At 43.4% G+C, this 18,835-nt stretch overlaps 1 protein-coding gene across 2 annotated transcripts; it reads right to left on the minus strand.

Annotated features, from left to right (window-relative positions):
* Positions 1-538: 538 nt before the first annotated feature.
* Positions 539-7,543, minus strand: slc50a1 (solute carrier family 50 member 1). 2 transcript variants are annotated; one of them, XM_086155752.1, is made up of 6 exons: positions 7,358-7,543; positions 6,714-6,791; positions 6,519-6,642; positions 5,789-5,950; positions 3,202-3,318; positions 539-3,118 (listed from the first exon to the last, which is right to left on the minus strand). In XM_086155752.1, exons 1-6 carry the CDS (start codon positions 7,423-7,425, stop codon positions 3,014-3,016), a joined length of 654 nt encoding a protein of 217 aa, XP_086011878.1. In that variant the 5' UTR covers positions 7,426-7,543; the 3' UTR covers positions 539-3,013. The 2 variants fall into 2 exon arrangements, with proteins under 2 accessions (XP_086011878.1, XP_086011877.1); XM_086155751.1 differs by having other exon boundaries at positions 3,199-3,318.
* Between the last annotated feature and the right edge of the window lie 11,292 nt (positions 7,544-18,835).

The raw sequence follows: 18,835 nt of genomic DNA on the forward strand, positions 1-18,835 counted from the left end.
CTCCCGTCCAGCCCCTCCACCCCCCATCCCTTTCTTTCCTTGTGGTCCTTGACATCGCCTCCTCGCTTAAACCTGTCATTTTGCCCTTTTTCCCGTTCTCTCGTTCAGCGGCTCATTTATCTGCCACCTCCAGTCCTCCACTCTTATCTCCTCCCAGCAAAACACTCCAGTCCAGCACACAATACGCTGTTGAGTCTGTGTGTTCTGTCAGGGGCCAGGAAGAGACGCATACAGCACACATACACACACGGCAGAGGGATGAGAATCTCTTGCATGGCCTTTCCCACCACTGCCCTCTATATCAACAGACTCCTACAAACAAGCCTCACCATCAAACGGGCTTTTGTCTCCTCTCGCATAAGCAGTGCAGCGACACATATACAGACACAGGAACACATACTTATCTCCGCAGATCTGTGCATAATCTCATCACTGTGACTGAAAAAAACAAAAACAAAAAATTCTTACGAGCGACACAAATCTTGAGTGAGGCCCCCTTGTTTCAGCTGAGCATAAAATAAATGAAAAAACAACTGCATTGATTTCATTGCCCTTTTATTTTCAATCCTGTTTACAAGAGCACATAAAAAAATACTCCAGGACGTAAACCATTGAGAAATGATTAAAATAAAATAAAAATTCTCATTGAAAACATTCGACTTGAAATGTTTGTGGACCCCATAACGCGTAAATATCAGTTACTACATTGTAATAACTGAGTGACAACAACAGAGCAGGGGGGGTGAAGGCACAGAGATACAGAGCAGGGGATTTTAAAAAATATGTAAAAAACGCTCTAGTACCGTTGGCAAGAGTCTCCACTGAGAAAGATACTCTAATAGCAGCCAGAGTCTTTGGGTCCGAGTCACGGATTGAGAACACACGATTGAGAAATGGGCTGAGAGAGTTGAGAGGAAAAAAATAACAAATAAAAAAAAAAAAAAAAGCCAACTAGTTTTAACCCCTTTATGTCCATTTTATGGTTGCATTTTTTTTCTACATCATACCCTGAATAAAGCTTCAACACATGCTGATGTTTATCAATTACTCATTCATTAGTCATCTAAAACGCTTATCCTGCAGGGTTGCTGGAGCCCATCCCACCTGCCACTGGGCGAGACAAGGGGTTTGATCTGGACAGGCCGCAAGGGGATCCCAAGGCCACTGGTAGAGACATACAACAACTCATTCATATGACATATAGAGTAATACAACCATTCACTCTCATTCATACACCATATAGACATGCAACTATTCATCCTCTCATTCACACGACAGACATACAGCCATTCACCCTTTCATTTATACGAATTTATAGACATTCAGCCATTCACCCTGTCATTCACATGTCATACAGACAAACCCTTCACTCTATCATTCACAAAACAGAAATAAAACAATTCACCCTCATTCATACACCATTTAGACATAAAACTATTCACCCTCTCGTTCACATGAAATATACTGACAACAACCATTCACACTCATTCATACATTATAGACAACCATTCACCCTTTTATTCACATGACAGCGACATCAATCATTCACCCTCTCCAACATCATATAGACGTACCATTCAATCCATTATTCACAACAGGAGACACACACCCAGTCACACTCATTCACACACCATTATAGAGCTACAACTATTCTCCCTCCCATTCCCAAACATTAGAGACAAACAACTATTCACCCTCTCATTCACATGTCAGAGACAAACAACTGTTCATCTTTTAATTAACATGACATCTACCTACAGGCATTCACCCAATTAATACATTAGACAACCATTCACCCTCTCATTCACAGGTCATATAGATATACAACTAATCTCCCTTTCATTCGCATGACTTAATAGGGACATACAATCATTCACCCTTTCATTTCCATGACAGACACATAAAAGTATTCACTCACTTGTTCATACACGTAAGAGACATTCAACCTTTTCCCCCTCTTTCATGACATATAACATGACATATAACGTGACGTACAACCATTCATCCTTTATTCACATAAGTGACATACAACTATTCACCCTCTCATTCACATGAAATATAGAAATACAACCATTCACTCTCACTCATACATTATAGACATACAACCATTCACCCTTTCGTTTGCATGAGACATAAGACTATTTACCCTCTCATTCACACGCCATATCGCCATACCGTTCACTCTGTCATCCGCACGATATACAGAGATATTCACCCATTCACTCTCGTTCGGACACCAGATAGACATACAACTATTCACCCTTTCATTGACATGCCAGAGCAATTTAGTGTCTCCAATGAACCTCCTGCATGTTTTGGATTGTGAGAGGCAAATATTGCACACAGAGAGCCCGCACCCCGATCTCCATTGTCATGGACCTTGTTCCCCAGAGGTGGAGGCATGATCTGTTACCCTGCTGCCATGTTTGTTGTTGTATTTATCTATTAAATAGAAATATAAATACACATAAACTGAAATGTCACAACCTGGTTGAAATGGCGAAAAGCTTAAGAAAGTCCTTGGAGATAAACAAAGTACAATAATAATAGCAATAATTTACTATTATTATTATTACATTATAATTTATCATAATATAATAATATATAATTTATCATATATTATAATATGATTAAGTATAATTGTTATGACAGAATTCCTCTTCTCTTTTTTTGCATTTGATACTCCCAGATTATTTTCTTAATTTTACAGGTTACTAATTACTTATTACCTCATATAACTTTGTTCCGTCTTTTTGGGGGTCTTTTGAGGTCGGGCATGACATTGAAGGGTTAAAACGGTGTCCTACACTGATCTAATGGAAGGCACTTTGTCAGACGGTTAAGACACACAGGTTAAAAAAAAAACGAATATAAGAATAGGATAAAATAAGAGAATAAAAAACAAAAAGAATAAAAAAGGAAATAAAAAAAGGCAAACGACAGGTTGAGTGGCGGCCCCCTAAAGTTGCTGCCTTCCCTTTTTCTCTCATCCTCGGTTCTCCGCAGAACGTCCTCAGATCTGGACGAGCTTATGGGAATGGGACGGGCCGACAGGTGAGAACTGCCAGAACAGGAGGAACCGCAGGAGGCTGGTGAGGATTCCCGGCGTGTTTGGAACCTGGGACAGAAAAACACGCACACCTGCGATGAGATGGGTTTCCTCGGGGGTTTAATTTCTTTGCAACAGAGCAGTCGTACCACGATGTAGTTGTCCTTCAGCTGCAAGCCGTAAAGAACCCAGGAGGTGGAGGTAAAGAAGGTGGCCACGGTCAGCGGGAAAGACAGACACTGGATGTTTCCACTCTGCACGATTCCCACCTGAAGGGGGATGACAAAGAGCAAGCCATTGGTTGCTTTATTATTATTATTATTATTTTTTAAGCCCCCTAGTTTTGGTTCTTTCCATTCTGACTGCTGTGACCTTTGACCTCGCTTTATTTTGTTTTTTTAAAGATGTCTGCCTTTTCCCTTCTGAACCGACAGGGACGTCAGCCAAGTTTGTTAACTATGATACAAAGTGAAGCAGTAATTGAGTGTAGTGGTAGAGTTTTGGGGGCAGAGCTTGTAAAAATTAACAATTCTGATCAGTCAGTGTCCCGAGAGCGCTTCTTCCTTTCCTTTCGCCGTTTCAATTCTCTGTCATTGATCACATTTTCTGAACCTCTTATTTTATTTTGTGATTTTTAATTCTATTTTAAGGCAATCTACTGAAATGAGTCATTAATTAATAATTTCCTGTGAATTCTCAGACGTTTTTTTTCCTCTGCAAATTAAGGTCCCTTTTTTCATTCTGAAATATTTCTGCTGAATTTAAGATATTCTCTTCTTTAATGCTCCCATTTTCAGGAGATGTCTGCGTTTATTTTGAGGTGCCATTCTCTTCCACATCTGATTTCTGACCCCCCCCCCTCCAAACTCTCGCCCAGGTCTAGCCCTTTGGCAGCTTCTCTATTGTGATGACAGTAATCAGACAAACAGAGCATCTCCGGGAGGCGCCGTGAGACACCAGGCCAGCGGTAAAAACAGGAAGCGTTGGGCAGGCAAAGAAACACAGGAAGGTGAGGGGGATGGAGCCGAGCGGCGGATGGACGGATGGATGGATGGATGGAAGGAGACAAACAGGATAGAGGTTTGAAGAGACACGTGCAGCAGCAGAAGGAGGAGGAAACCGAGGGATTCACCCAGGAGGATGAGGGGGATGATCCAGCCACTGGGGGATGATGAAGAAAAGGACAGCAGAAGCTAAAGGAAGCGCGACAGCCCCATTGCCATGGTGATCTGCTCACAGATTTTGGGACATTGCAGTGACCCCAGGGCCTGCGAGGTGGCCATGTTGACACTATGTCTGACTCCACCCCCTCCTCTCCCCTCTAATCAGTTCTGGGGGATGTTCTGTCTGATTTTTGGTGTGTTTTACTTCTCGAGTTATTTCCTGTTAATTCATTCAGTCATGACCACCTTATCAGTGAAGGTCAATATGCTGAGCTCTGCAAATCTCTGGAATGTTTGGAATGCTCCTTATTTCTTTTTTTATTTATAAACGAATAATTGTTATAAATAAATAATTTTTTGGTTTTCATTAAGAGCCAACTTTTCCAGATATTTCTTGTCATTGTTTTTTTATTCCAGATAGTTCACTTTGCCTGATTTTCATACTGCTTTTGTGATTGAATCTTGTTTTCTCAACGATTTCTCATGGATTTTTTTTTTGATCATCAGAGGTAAAAAAAAAAAAAAAAAAAAAAAAATTATATATATATATATATATACATATATAAAAACATAAATGGAAAATGGTAAATAGTCACACATTATACAACACACACACAAAACGATGAGGGCAGAGCTGCCACTCAAGGTCTTAACTGGGCCATCGGAAGCAACTTGCCCAAGAGCACTTCAGCTTGCAGGCAGGAGGAGCCACAGTGTTTGAGTGTGAGTGTGTGTGTGTGTGTGTGTGTGTGTGTGTGTGTGTGTGTGTACGTGTCAGAAAGTGTCATGGAGAATCACTTCCATCTAGATATTGCTTTTTTTCAGTGAGGATTGTTATTAACTATTGCGCCAGGTGTAGCTTTCATAGCATTGTTTGCAAAAATGCGAAATAGATAAATAATAATAAATAAAAAAGGAAGGAAGGAAGGAAAAGTGAAAATCGTTTTTCACAAAGAAAAATCACCAAACCTTGAATGAATGAATTCAATGAATTCATGAAAAAAAAAAAAAAAAAATACTGATAATTCATCAATTAAACTACGTGATTTTAAGATTTTCCAAAATAATTTTTTCATAAGTGCACCAAAAAATAAATCCAGAAAGAGGGAAGAAATTTCTTCTGAAACCTGCAAGATATTGAGTCACTGTTGCGACTTTAGTGATCACATCTAGTTTGATCATCACATCTTTTCCGCTACAGAAACACCGGCCCATTACACCCAAACCATTAAAACCCAAGTCTCCCCAAAGCAGGTTCCCCTCTCCTTAATTTTGCTCCCTCACGGTCTTGGTCGTCTGAGATGTGGCTCAGCTGGTGGCTCAGCTGAGATGTGGCTCAGCTGGTGCAGCTGGCGCCCCTCTGACTGTACGTTTGGCAGTTCGACCCCGGCCTTCCTCCTGTTGGTATGCCCATGAGTTTCCTTGACCAAGGCGCCAAAGCCCCAGTTGCTCCCAATGGCCTGGTTAGTGTGGATAGCTATGCCGCCATCATAGTGTGTGTGTGTAAATGCTATCTATACTACAGTATCGCACAAACACACACACATTGAGAAGTCTGAGTGGTAAGACGAGTTACCAGGTCGGCGAGCGGGGACAGGTACATGCTGACGGTGATGACGCTGCAGGTGAGGCCCAGCTGGTTAAGCTGAGCATCTCCCGGCGGCAGGATGGCAGTGAAGTACAGGAAGCCACAAGTCAGCACCACCACCGCCGCCGTTGTTTGTAACACCACCTGTCGCTGTGCAACACGGGGGAAAGGGAGGATGTGTGTGTGTGAGATGCATGAAATCACACCTGCCAACAGGGTGGCACCATGCAGCAGAGAATCACGCTAATAGGCAAACAGTCAAATATTTTTATTTCAATCGTCAAATTTATAACTTCAACAACTACTTGCATAATTGTCTTCCTTTTCTGTTTATTCATTTTTGATGACACACTACTCGGAAATGTTTTTTAATTTTTTTTGGCAATTTTAGATTGCTGCCGGGAAGGGTTCTCGCTCATCTTTAGCTGGTTTACAGCACGATTCAAACGAATATCAAAGACTTAGGTCTAATTCAATGTTCATTTTGCTTTGCTTTTCGTTTATTTATATGAAATCAATATGTTGGTATTATCTCTCAAAATCATGGCTACTTTCTCTCATATTGTCAGTCAAGACTTTGGTTTGAAACCAGTTACTTGCATTTGGACGCAGGTTGCAAAATGGTAGCAAAATGTATATATATTTTTTTGTGCATTGAAAATAGGATACCTGATCTTTATATTGATCAGCTCTCCATTAGTAAGGTGTCCACACTGACCTTGTGATGAGAGTAGTGGAGGAACATGAGGATGTAGAGTGTCTGAAGCAGGGCCCCGATCACGTTGACCAGGACAATCGTCTGGTCCCGCTTCAGGATCCCGTAGTATAGCCATCCCAGGTTACTACGGACACAGGACGGGTGTAAAAAACGTTGGCGTTGGTGGAGTAGCCAACACAAAAGCAGTACACTCACTTAAGACATGTGGTGAGGAAAGGGAGGAACTGGATGTTGTCAGTGCTCTTGGACACTTGCATCTTCTTCAGGTCGGTCCTGAAAACGCCCGCGCGCGCACACACACACACACACACACACACACACACACCGAAATCAGAGGACAATCAATGGGACATTCTGGTTATGTTAATCATGACAGAATAAACAAATCTAATGATATCAGCACATTTTTAAACATTTATCTACAACAACAACCTTCTTTGGAGCTGATTTATGGAAATGGATGAGGTGCAAAATGTTTGCCAATATTATGAGAATCATTCTTTTATTTTCTCCCCTCCTCACTGAGGTGCGCTGGATGTAAAGGATACTTATGTGTGTATTTGTGTTTGTGTTTAAAATACAGTTCAAGATTTGTGCAATTTTTGTTCTATATAATAGAAATGGTCATGCAATTCTAACCCCCCCCCCCCCCGACCAGGTCCTGATGGATATCAGCAGTGGATCTGGACTTTTTTCACTTTATCTATGAAAAGGAAAAGGAAAAAAATAAACAAAGGAATACTTCGACCATAAAGTCAACAAAACTTGTGGTTCTACTACTAGCCATGTGAAACTGCAGTCTTCCTCAGTCAGGTAAGAGGCGTTCAGAGTCAACTTACAATCCAGTCGAGAACATGCCGACTGTAAACACGATGCAGGCCCATGACAGCAGATGCAGCAAATCCATAAAACGGCGGTAAAATATTTAAATGGCCCCTGTTTAGTTAGTTTCCACTTTAAAACTACGACTATGTAACGGTCGTAAACAACGGGATCTGCTAGCTGCTGCTGGTGACGGAGGCATTTCCGTGTTTGCAAGCAGCGACCTCGGGGTTCCTGATTGGCTGAGCGTCAGCGCGGGCGGCACGGGCTCGGCCCAATGAGGCGCCAGGATTTGCGGACCGGACACCATCCAACGAGGAGCGCTTGGTATCAGAAAGAGAGGGAGAGAATAAATCGATACACACATACATAATGAATAAAATGATGCAATGTAAATATATGATATATGTAATTCCAGTATATAAATGTTTTCACATTTTTTCAAATAATGTCTGAATGTTTATAGCCCGGTTAGTTATTCAACACAATTTAATTTGTATCAGGGATACAAATTAAAATAAATCGGCTTTTATTTAAATCTTTTATTCAAATCGGCTTGTATCTATTTTTATTTAAAATAAATCGGCCAAATAAATCGGCTTTTCCCGTCAGGGAAAAGCCGACAGAAGAAGAAGTTATTCAACACAATTACATCTGTTTGTCCTTTTTTTTTATATCATAACAATGCACTTGTCAAAGTTACCTGTAAATATAAATGTTCGTTTTAAAATCTGCATTTATTATATTTCTTGTTGGTTTATAATTTTTTTTATGTAAATAAAACGATGTAATTGTTGCCTGCCTTACAATATTGATTTTGTGCTATTATGGATGCATTACATAAATGGATGGACGAGTGAATTCAGTTCTTGACTGTAAAATCGTCTTTTTTGGCGAAAAACAGAATGAACGAAATACATTAAAAAACTAAAATAAGATAGGATAAGATGAGATATGATAATCCTTTGCTAGTCCCACAGTGGGGAGATATGCAGTGTTAAGGTGTCTATGTGCATGTGTATGTGTGTATATACAGTATGTATATACATGTTTTTTTATAAGTTCCCCAAACTTTTTCTGTCCAAAAACAGTCATTTTATTAACATAAGAAAAATTATATATATATATATATATATTATAATTTTTTTATACAATTTTTTATGAAATTATATAAAATAAATATGAATTTTTATTTACATGTATATTTGATGATTTTTTTATTATATTACCGTTTCCTCCCATTTGGTAAGATTGGACAAAATGATCAAGACGAAACCAATATAAAACTTTAACCTAACTATAACCTTAATCAAAAAATCTGCTTTATATTTTCACATTTTTTCTCCCCCCTTTTCTATCTGTTTGCCCATTAGACATTTTATTTAATTTGAAAGGGACTTTTCCCTCAACATTCCCGGGTGACATTTCCATCATGGTGGTCAAGATTAATGGACTTCCGGCCTGATTATCCAAGAGTTTCAGATCTGAATAATATTTTATTTAATAACTTAATCTCTTATTTTCATCTATTTGATGTCAAAGATTGTGTTTTTATCTATTATCGTTTTAGCCTTCTATGCATTTATAGTCTTGTATATATTTTTATACACACACACACACACACACAGACACAATACATATCTTCTTCTCCTTTCGGCTTTTCCCCTTGGGAGTTGTCACAGTGAATCAACCTTCTCCATCTAACCCTATTCTCTGTATCCTCCTCTCTCACACCAACTACCTTCATATCCTCTCTCACTACGTCCATAAATCTTCTCTTTGATCTTCCTCAAGACCTCCTGCCTGGCAGCTCCAATTCCAACATCCGCCTACCTATATATTCTCTATAACCTCCTCTGTACATGACCGAACCATCTGAATCTGTCTTCTCTGACCTTCTCTCCAAAACATCTAATATGTGCTGTTTCTCTGATAGACTCAGTCCTGATCCTATCCATTCTGGTCACTCCCAAAGAGAACCTTAGCATCTTCATCTATACGACCTCTAGCTCTGCCTCCTGTCTTTTTGTCATTGTAACTGTTTCTAGTCCATACAGCATCGCTGGTCTCACCACTGTCTTGCAACCTTTCCTAACATTCTGGCCGATAGTCTTCTATCACATTGTATCCCTGATACTTTTCTGCACCCATTCCAACCTACTTGAACCCGTCTCTTTACCTCTTTTCCACAGTCTCTGTTGCTCTGGACTGTTGATCCCAAGTACCTGAAATCCTCCAACTTCCTTATCTCCACTCCCTGGAGCCTCAACATTCCACCTGAGTCCCTTTCATTCACACACATATACTCTGTCTTGCTGGGACTAACCTTCATTCCTCTTCTTTCCAGTGCATACCTTCACCTCTCTTGATTTTCTGTAACCTGTTCTCTGCTCTCACTACAGATCATAATGTCATCTGCAAACATCATGGTCCATGGAGATTCCTGTCTAACCTCATTTGTCACCCTGTCCATCACTACTGCAAACAAGAAGGGGCTCAGAGCTGATCCCTGATGGAATCCCACCTCCATCTTGAACTTCTCTGTTACCCCTACAGCACACTGCACCACTCTCACAGCTAGCATACATGTCCTGCACCAGTCTAACATACTTCTCTCCCACTCCAGACTTCCTCATACAATTCCAGAGTTCCTCTCTTGGTATATGCTTTTTCTAGGTCTAAAAAAACACAATGCAGCTCCCTCTGGCCTTATCTGTACTTCTTAAAGCCAATACTGCATCCGTAGTGCTCCTTCAAGGCATGAAGCCATACTGCTGTTCACAAATGCTAATTTCCGCTCTCAGTCAATTTTCCTCTACTCTTTCCCATAACTTCACCGTATGGCTCATAAACTTTATCCCTCTATAGTTGCCACAATTCTGCTTATCCCTCTTATTCTTAAAAATAGGCACCATCTCACTTCGTCTTCATTTTTCAGGCATCTTCTCACTCTCTTAATTCCTGTTGAATACTAGAGTTAAAAACTCTACTGCTGCCTCTCCTAGACACTTCCAGAACTCCACAGGTATATATTCAGGACCTGCCTTTCTACTCTTCATCCTCTTCAATGCCTTCCTCACTTCCCTTTACCAATCTCTGTTACTTTGTGGTCTACAATAGTCACCTACTCTACCCTTGCCTCTCTTTCATTATCAACATTAATCGGCTCTTCAAAGCAATGTTCCCTCTAATTTTTCATATGTCTGGGCATACAGACAACCTCCCTGAGCACACTGAGGACCACTGTGAGCAACATTAGATGTGCATGTTGTGCCTACAGCGTATAAGATAGTTTCATGGCTTATTATGAGTCAATTTCAACAGCAATTTCAACAGCAATTCCATTAGGGTTATTCCACTCATTTGGCCAATTGACAGCATCAATGCATTCATTTGATGGCAAGTAAAATATTGTCAATGAGACCTTTAACTTGCTCAGGGTCAGATTTTTTTTTTGTGTGACAGCTCGTTCTTTTTCTCCCAGTCATTTGCGCTCTCCCGCACTAATGTACCAATCCCTTTCCCCATTTTGAGTCTTCTTATAATTCCAACAGTATTCATATGACTTTTCTGCTGAATGTTTTGCTTCACAGCACAGCTTCCATTTAGTCCATATTTTTCCATCAGAAAACTCGCTTACTACTTTGGCTAGGCTGCATGTTTTCAAGACCAGACCTCTCTCACTCGAAAAAGAAAAAAATCTCACCCAGTTTAAGCACTTGTTCTTCTATTTGCACGTACTCCATTACAACTTAAAAGAACCGCATTTCTTTTTTACTTTGGTTTAATGAGTGGACGCATCACATTCATTGCCCATTCGTTTCACCATGATAAGGGGTTAGCATGTTAGCATTAGCGTCACTTAACTCTGCCTCACTGTTATTATTGTTATATAGCGTGTATGGGCAGAGCATGTGCGCAAGTACTGTCAATGCCGTGATTGACAGCGTAGCGTAATTGCATCATATCATATGATTGGCTGGACACCTGCAACTCTCTTAGTTCCAGGCAAAATTTTACAGAAAAATAATATAATGCAATATATCTAATTCATTTGCAGTGTGTCACTGCACTGGATAGGTTTTCTTGTGCGCTGAGAGTGTGCGTGCAGTCCGCAATTGTGCAGCTGCGCAGCTTAGAGGGATCATCGCTTCAAAGTACTCTTTGCATTTTCCCATCACTCTTCAAGCATCTGTCAATACATTCCCCTCTCTATCCTTAACCACCCAAACCTGTTGTACATCCTTTCCATCTTTGGCTCTCTGTTTTGCCAACCTGTATAGATCATTCTCTTCCTCCTTACTGTCCAACTGAGCATACAGGTTATCGTGCGACCTTTGTTTTGCCTTTGGTACCTCTATCTTTCCATTATGTTGTCTCTTCAGGTACTCCAGTATATTCTCTTCACTCCTCTCAGTGTCCCACTTCTTCTTTGGTAACCACTTTGGTTCTGTGTATATACTCCTGCACTTCCTCATTCCACCCCCAAGTCTCCTTATCTACTTTCCTTCCAGATGACACACCAAGTTCTTTCCTACCTGTCTCCCTGATAACACTGGCTGTTGTTGTCAAATCATCTGGAAACTCTCCCTGACCGCCCAGTGCCTTTCTCTACTCCTCCCTGAAAAAACATACAACACTCCTCCCTTTTCAGCTTTCACCATTTTGTCCTCTGCTCTGCTTTTGTCCTCTTGATTTTCCTTGTCACCAGTCATCCTACAAACCATCATTCTACGCTGTCTGGCTATACTCTCACCCACAAGTCTGGCTACACTCTCACCTACAACTACTTTGCAGTCACTGACCTCTTTCAGGTTACCTCATCTATACAAGATGTAGTCTACCTGCGTGCTCCAACATCCACTCTTATAAGTTACCCAATGCTCCTGTCTTTTCAGGAAAAGTGTTGACTGCAGCCATTTCCATCCTTTTTGCAAAATCTACCACCATCTGTCTCTCTGCATTCCTATCCAGTATACCAAATCTGCCCATCACTTCTTCACCCCCTCTATTGTCTTCACCAACATGCCCATTGAAGTCTGCACCAATTACCACTCTCTCATCTCTGGGGATATTCTGCATCACTTCATCTAACTCATTCCAGAACTTCTCCTTCTCAAATTCACATCCCACCTGCGGGGCATAGCCACTCTATAGCCACATAGAGCATCAGACCTTCAGTTTCCAATGTCAGGCTCATAAGTCTATCTGACATTCATTTCACCTCCAGAACGCTCCTAAGAAACTCCTCCTTCAACATAGCTCCTACCCCATTTCTCTTCTTGCCAGTACCATGATAATAGAACTTAAAGCCTGCTCCTTAGCTTCTAGCCTTACTACCTTTCAACCTGGTCTCCTGGACACACAGTATATCCACCTTTCTTCTCTGCATCATGTTGAACAACTCTGCCTTTTCCTGTCATAGTCCCAATATTCAAAGTCCCTACTCATGATTTCATCAAGGGATACCAACACCTAGTCCTACACAACAGATCTGATCATCTGGTTAACCAGTGACTGCTGTGAAAGTGCAGCTGACAGCAAGGGAAAGACCTTGCGACAGCATGGAAAGACAGCTGACAGGAGGGAACAGACCCCAACGGGGCCATCATGGGCTAGCTACCCGTGGTTGGCGGGACCCAGCACAACTGGTGTATGGGTCCCACCCATAACTGGCTATGAAAAGTAATACGAAGAAAATACCCCCTGAGCCTGCGAGAGCGGGGGCGGAAGATGGCTCATCGGCAGATAACACGGTAACGGACACAGGAACGGAACAGACTACGAGTTTGATGATCAGCATGCCAGAGGCTCCGCCAGCTACAGCAGGACACAGGCTCCAGAACTGCGTATGTGGTTGGACAAAGGTTACCTCCACCCTCGGCCTGAAGATACACCAGGGCAAGAAAGGGTGCCTAAAGAAGGGTCAACAGGGATGTCGCATCGACAGCTACTTTTTGAGAAGCAGGCCGAGTCAGTCGACTGAAGTCCAGCAGCAGGACACACACCACAGTCTGCAGGACATCAATGCCCCTGTCTCAGAGGAGGAAGAGCTAGGCACAAGAGAGGAACCGGAATCCAACACAGCACGTCCATCAGCAGAGAAGAAACTCCCGGGGCGAAGGCCATTAGTCAAGTGGCCAAAGTCCTGCGACAAGTCGCTGTGGATTGAAATCAACACTGATCTCTGCAACATCCTAGAGGGGATCAAAAGCACCACCATGAAGAAGTTGGAGAGAATGGGCGGGCTGATCTATGCCTATGGAGCAGAACGGTTTGGTGTGGTCGAAAGCAAGTGATCGAGCACAGCGGTTCCCACCAAGTCCAGAAGGCAAACAGAAATAGACCGCCTAGTCAAGGAGAGGAGGCAGCTGAAGAAGCAATGGCGGAAAGCCACAGAGGAGGAGAAGGAGGGAATAAACCTGCTGCAGGAGGAAATCCAGAGTAGGCTTACAACACTGAGGAGAGCTGAAAACCTCCGCAAAAAGTGCAGGAGGAAGGAGCAAACAAGATCACGCTTCTACAAAGACCCCTTCCACTTTGTGAAGACTCTCTTCACAAAGGAGAAGAGTGGAAGTCTCTCAGTGTCAAAGGCTGACCTGGAAAAACATCTGGAAAAGACCTGCACAGATGACCGTCGCCATGAAGAGGTTCCCCTTCCAACTGACATGCCATCAGTTAACCCACCACAGTACGAGCTAGACATTAGCCCACCCAGATGGAGTTAGGTGGACAAAATTGTGCGTAGAGCAAGAGCCGCGTCGGCCCCAGGCCCCAACGGAATACCATACAGGCTCTATAAAAACGCACCAGATGTCCTGCGATTTCTCTGGAGGCTGATGAGAGTGGTGTGGCAAAAGAAGGAAATACCGACATCCTGGCGGAGGGCTGGAGGGATCCTTATCCCCAAGGAGAAGGATTCATCAAAAATCAGCCAGTTTCGCCAGATCAGCCTTCTAAATGTGGAGGGGAAAATCTTCTTCAGCGTGGTCGCTCAAAGACTGGCAGGATTCCTGAAAGAAAACAACCTGATTGATACATCAATTCAGAAAGCAGGCATCTCCGGCTTCTCCGGCTGTGTGGAACATGCTAGCGTCATCTGGCATCAGATCCACGCTGCCAAGAAAGAAGGAACAGATCTTCATGTGGTGTTCCTGGATCTTGCAAACGCCTTTGGCTCAGTCCCTCACAACCTCCTGTGGACAGCCTTCGATTACTTCAGCGTCCCACCAGCTCTCACAAGCCTTATCAAGGCTTACTTCCAAGACATTCAGCTCTGCGTGACAACCGCAGAGTACACCACCGCATGGCAGCAGCTAGAGGTGGGGATCATGGCCGGCTGCACCATCTCCCCCTTTGCCTTCACCTTGGCCATGGAGGTCATCATCTGGGCTTCACGATGGGTGGTTGGCGGTCAGCGAATAAGACCCGGACTAAGGCTGCCACCAGTCAGAGCCTACATGGATGACCTCACAACACTCACCTCAACCAAGGCCTGCACAGTACGGCTTATAAGCAAGCTCCAAGACAACATCAAGCTGGCTCGCATGAAGATCAAGCCGAGCAAGTCCAGAAGCATTTCCATTGTGAAGGGGAAACTGTTAGACCACCGCTTCTACATTGGCGAGGAACCAATTCCAATGGTTTCGGAGAAGCCTGTGAAGAGCCTAGGTCGCTGGTATGACGCCTCCCTCAAGGACAAAGAGCAAATAGAGCAGCTCAGGAGGGAGGTTGCCAGCGGCCTGGAGAACATTGACAGAACCCTGCTTCCGGGCAAGCTAAAGCTCTGGTGCTTGCAGTATGGCCTACTCCCACGGCTCCTGTGGCCACTAACCCTCTATGAGGTTCCACTCTCAAAGGTGGAAAAGCTGGAGAGAATGGTCAGCTCATATGCAAGGAAGTGGCTTGGCCTTCCCAGGTGCTTCAGCAGGATTGGGCTCTACAGCAAAGGGATGCTACACCTGCCCATCTCCAGTCTGGCAGAGGAGTACAAGTGTGCCAAAGTCAGATTGGAGATGATGCTATTGGGTTCAAGCGACCCATTCATAGCCCAAGCACCCCCCATCCTGGCAACTGGGAGGAAGTGGACCCCGCTGGCTGCAACTGAACAGGCAAAGGCAGCCCTCAGACACAGGGACATTGTGGGCCGGGTTCAGGAGGGGAGGAGTGGACTTGGGCTTGGGGCCAGTACACTAGCCTGGAGCAAGGCCAATCCAGCCCAGAGACGCAAGCTGGTGGTCCAGGAAGTTCGCCGGGAGGAGGTAGCAGGAAGGCGTGCACAAGCTGTGTCACAGGCGAAGCAGGGGCAGTGGATGACATGGGAGGGAGTCGAGAAGCGGAAGATCTCCTGGAAAGATCTGTGGGAGATGGAGGCCTTCAGGGCGAGCTTTACCATCAGGGCAGCCTATGATGTCCTGCCTTCTCCTGCTAATCTAAACCAGTGGTATGGCGAAGACCCTACATGCCCTCTATGCTCTAGCCCAGTGACACTGAAGCACATCTTAGTGGGATGCAAGACCAGCCTCTCCCAAGGCCGTTATACCTGGCGACACAACCAGGTATTAAGATGTCTTGCAGTGGTGCTGGAAACTCGCCGGACGAGCGTAAACACCCTTCCTCCTCCGTCATCCCGTTGGCACACAACTCCATTCGTGCGGGAGGGGCAAGCCAACCTCCCCCCCACGAGAACTGACCTTGGGCCACTGGCCAGTGCACGGGACTGGAAGCTGCTAGCGGACCTGGACAAGAGACTTTGCTTCCCAGCTGAGATCGCATCCACCAACCTGCGACCAGACCTCGTTCTGTGGTCATCCTCTCTCAGGCTCGTCTACATCATAGAGCTCACGGTGCCCTGGGAGGGTGCAGTGGAGGAGGCCTATGAACGAAAGAAGCTGAGATATGCTGAACTGGTCACAGATGCTCAGCGACAAGGCTGGAAAGCGAAGGTTCGTCCAGTGGAAGTAGGCTGCAGAGGCTTCATAGCCACATCAACAGCGAGGCTACTCAGGGAGATTGGAGTTAAAGGACGTGCCCACAGACGGGCAGTCAAGGACCTCTCCGGGGCTGCTGAAAATGGGAGCCAGTGGCTGTGGCTGAAGAGAAGAGATCCAACGTGGGCTTTCAGGTGAGCTGATGGCATCTAGGGAGTGAACCTGGGACGCTGGGATTCACTGCTGAACCCTCTGGAGATGTCGTGGGCCAATCAGCGAAACATCAATGAAGGAGGGCGCTCACTTGACAACCTGAAGGAGGCCATCGCTCACTTGAAACCCCACAGAGTTTCTTCTTCGGTGCCTTAGGCATGATTTCATCAAGGGATACCAACACCTAGTCCTACACAACAGATCAGTCCCAGACTCTTGGCTTTCCTCTTCTCTGTCTGCTTCCGAACACGCCTTCCTCCTCTCCTTCTTTGACCTACAGTTGCCCTGTTTCCATTGGTTCCCTGTAGGTACCAATGGCGGTCATTGTTAATCCGGGCCTTGATCAATCTTGTATGATCTGGATATTTTGATTAATTTGCATGTTTGGTCTTGGTAAAAGTTTTACGCCGGATGCCCTTCCTGACGCAACCCCCTGCATTTATCCGGGCTTGGGACCGGCTCAGGGAGACACTGCCCCATGCCCCACCAAAACCAGCTCGGGGAGACACCGGCCAGTGCCACCCTGAGGCTGCATTATATATATGTGTATGTATATATATTTATAGATGTATGTGTGTGTGTGTGTCAGTGACGTGCAGTCAGTACAGGCAGGGGAAGCCGGGCCTTACCTGTCATCATGGAAAGAAACAAATGTAAAATGAAAAAATAAATTAAATGGTTATATTTATTCAGTGATATGTACTATCAAGTTATTTTCCACTTGACTACACCATTTTTAGTTGTTTTTTTTCAGAATCGCTGAATAAAAGTTCTCATTTACTGTTCAAATATGAAGAAGAGCCGTGCGGTGCAGCTGAGCCCACTATGGATTGCACAATTATTATGCTAACTGTGCTGGCATGCTATGCACTAAGACCATATTGTTGTCTTCGTGTATGTCACTATTAAAATTTTCAAAAACTTTTAATATTTGAACTAAATTTCCATAGTTTAGCTGATGAGTATAATGTTTTTCGGCGACAACTGTAACGTGTTTCTTGTAATCATAAAATGACTGCGAATAGACATTAAGTGAGGCACGCAGTAACGGTGCCTCGTGGTAGGGGGCACTGATGATCCCAGAGATCCTTCTTACTACTTACACAGAATAGTATAATTAGCAATAGCAAGCTACAGTAAACAGTTACAAGTCAAGTGCAGCCATCCAGTTATTTTTTCCCAATCTCATCGGGCTGTATAGCTCACAAATGGTGAGGGATGAATTTAAATCTCCTGGGCAGCTTCTCACCTTTTGGCCCAGAAGGATCTCATCCAAACTGTTCCTGAGGCGAGAAAGGTGCTCCGGCTAGTGGTCACTGCTCAAGCTATGACAACATTGATGGAGTGGTCATTCTCGGCACTGATAAGAATCAAAGGATGACTGTCTTGACTGGCAGTGATTTCCATTGAGACAGAGAAACTTTTATAACGGAAGAAAGATAAGGAAGACTTCTACAAGCAAGTTTTCGATGCTTTTCTTCAGAAGGAGGGGCGCATGGACTTCATTTATGAGTAAGAGATAATAATGTTTTTTTTCTATGCTACAGTTTGTATTTGTAAAGAATGCTGCTATCTATCTATCTATCTATCTATCTATCTATCTATCTATCTATCTATCTATCTATCTATCTATCTATCTATCTATCTATCTATCTATCTATCTATCTGTCTATCTAACTCCAACCAACCTACCTTTATACATACGTATCCATCAAACCATTTATTCATCCATCATCCATCCATTCATGTTTTTTCAAAGATTTAAAACTGATCTTTCATTTTTTTCTTGTAAATGCATGGGAAATCTCGCTGATTATTACTTAACTTGCTTAATTGCTGAATTTCAGTTTAGATTTTTTTCCAGATTTTTTGGCATTTATTTCTAAATATATGTCTTTGTTTCTCTAATTTCTGGTACTTTGATTATTTGTCACTTTTTAAAAACAGAAACAAATGTGCTTTGGAGCATCATGAATCAAGAAATATGTCATGTGATGTCACATGACATCACTTCGAACCGCGGCTGACGTGATGTTACCGGTTAAAAGGCACTAGGGAATCGATCATCGAAAAACAAACCAACCTGATATGTGTGTGTATGTGTGTGTTTTCTTTCTTGGTTTTGAAGGTGCGCAACGGCTGTTTTTTGCAGAGGATAGTGATTTTTGACAGTTTTCAGTCATTTCTGAGGTCCGAGGGGCCCCTGGGGTTTACAGGGGCCCCAACAGAGGAGCGGCTGGCAGCTAAAAAGAGAAAAGGGTTAAAATAAACAGGAAAAAAAGGGGGGGAGGGGCAAAAGAAGAGGCGAGAGTGATACCTTCACACCCGGTTGTTAGTGCGTTTGTGGGTTTT

Source organism: Fistularia commersonii, chromosome 11 (genome assembly GCF_037954325.1).
Source record: "Fistularia commersonii isolate RoL2024-O1a breed Wild chromosome 11, RoL_Fcom_v1.0, whole genome shotgun sequence".
Taxonomy (NCBI): domain Eukaryota; kingdom Metazoa; phylum Chordata; class Actinopteri; order Syngnathiformes; family Fistulariidae; genus Fistularia; species Fistularia commersonii.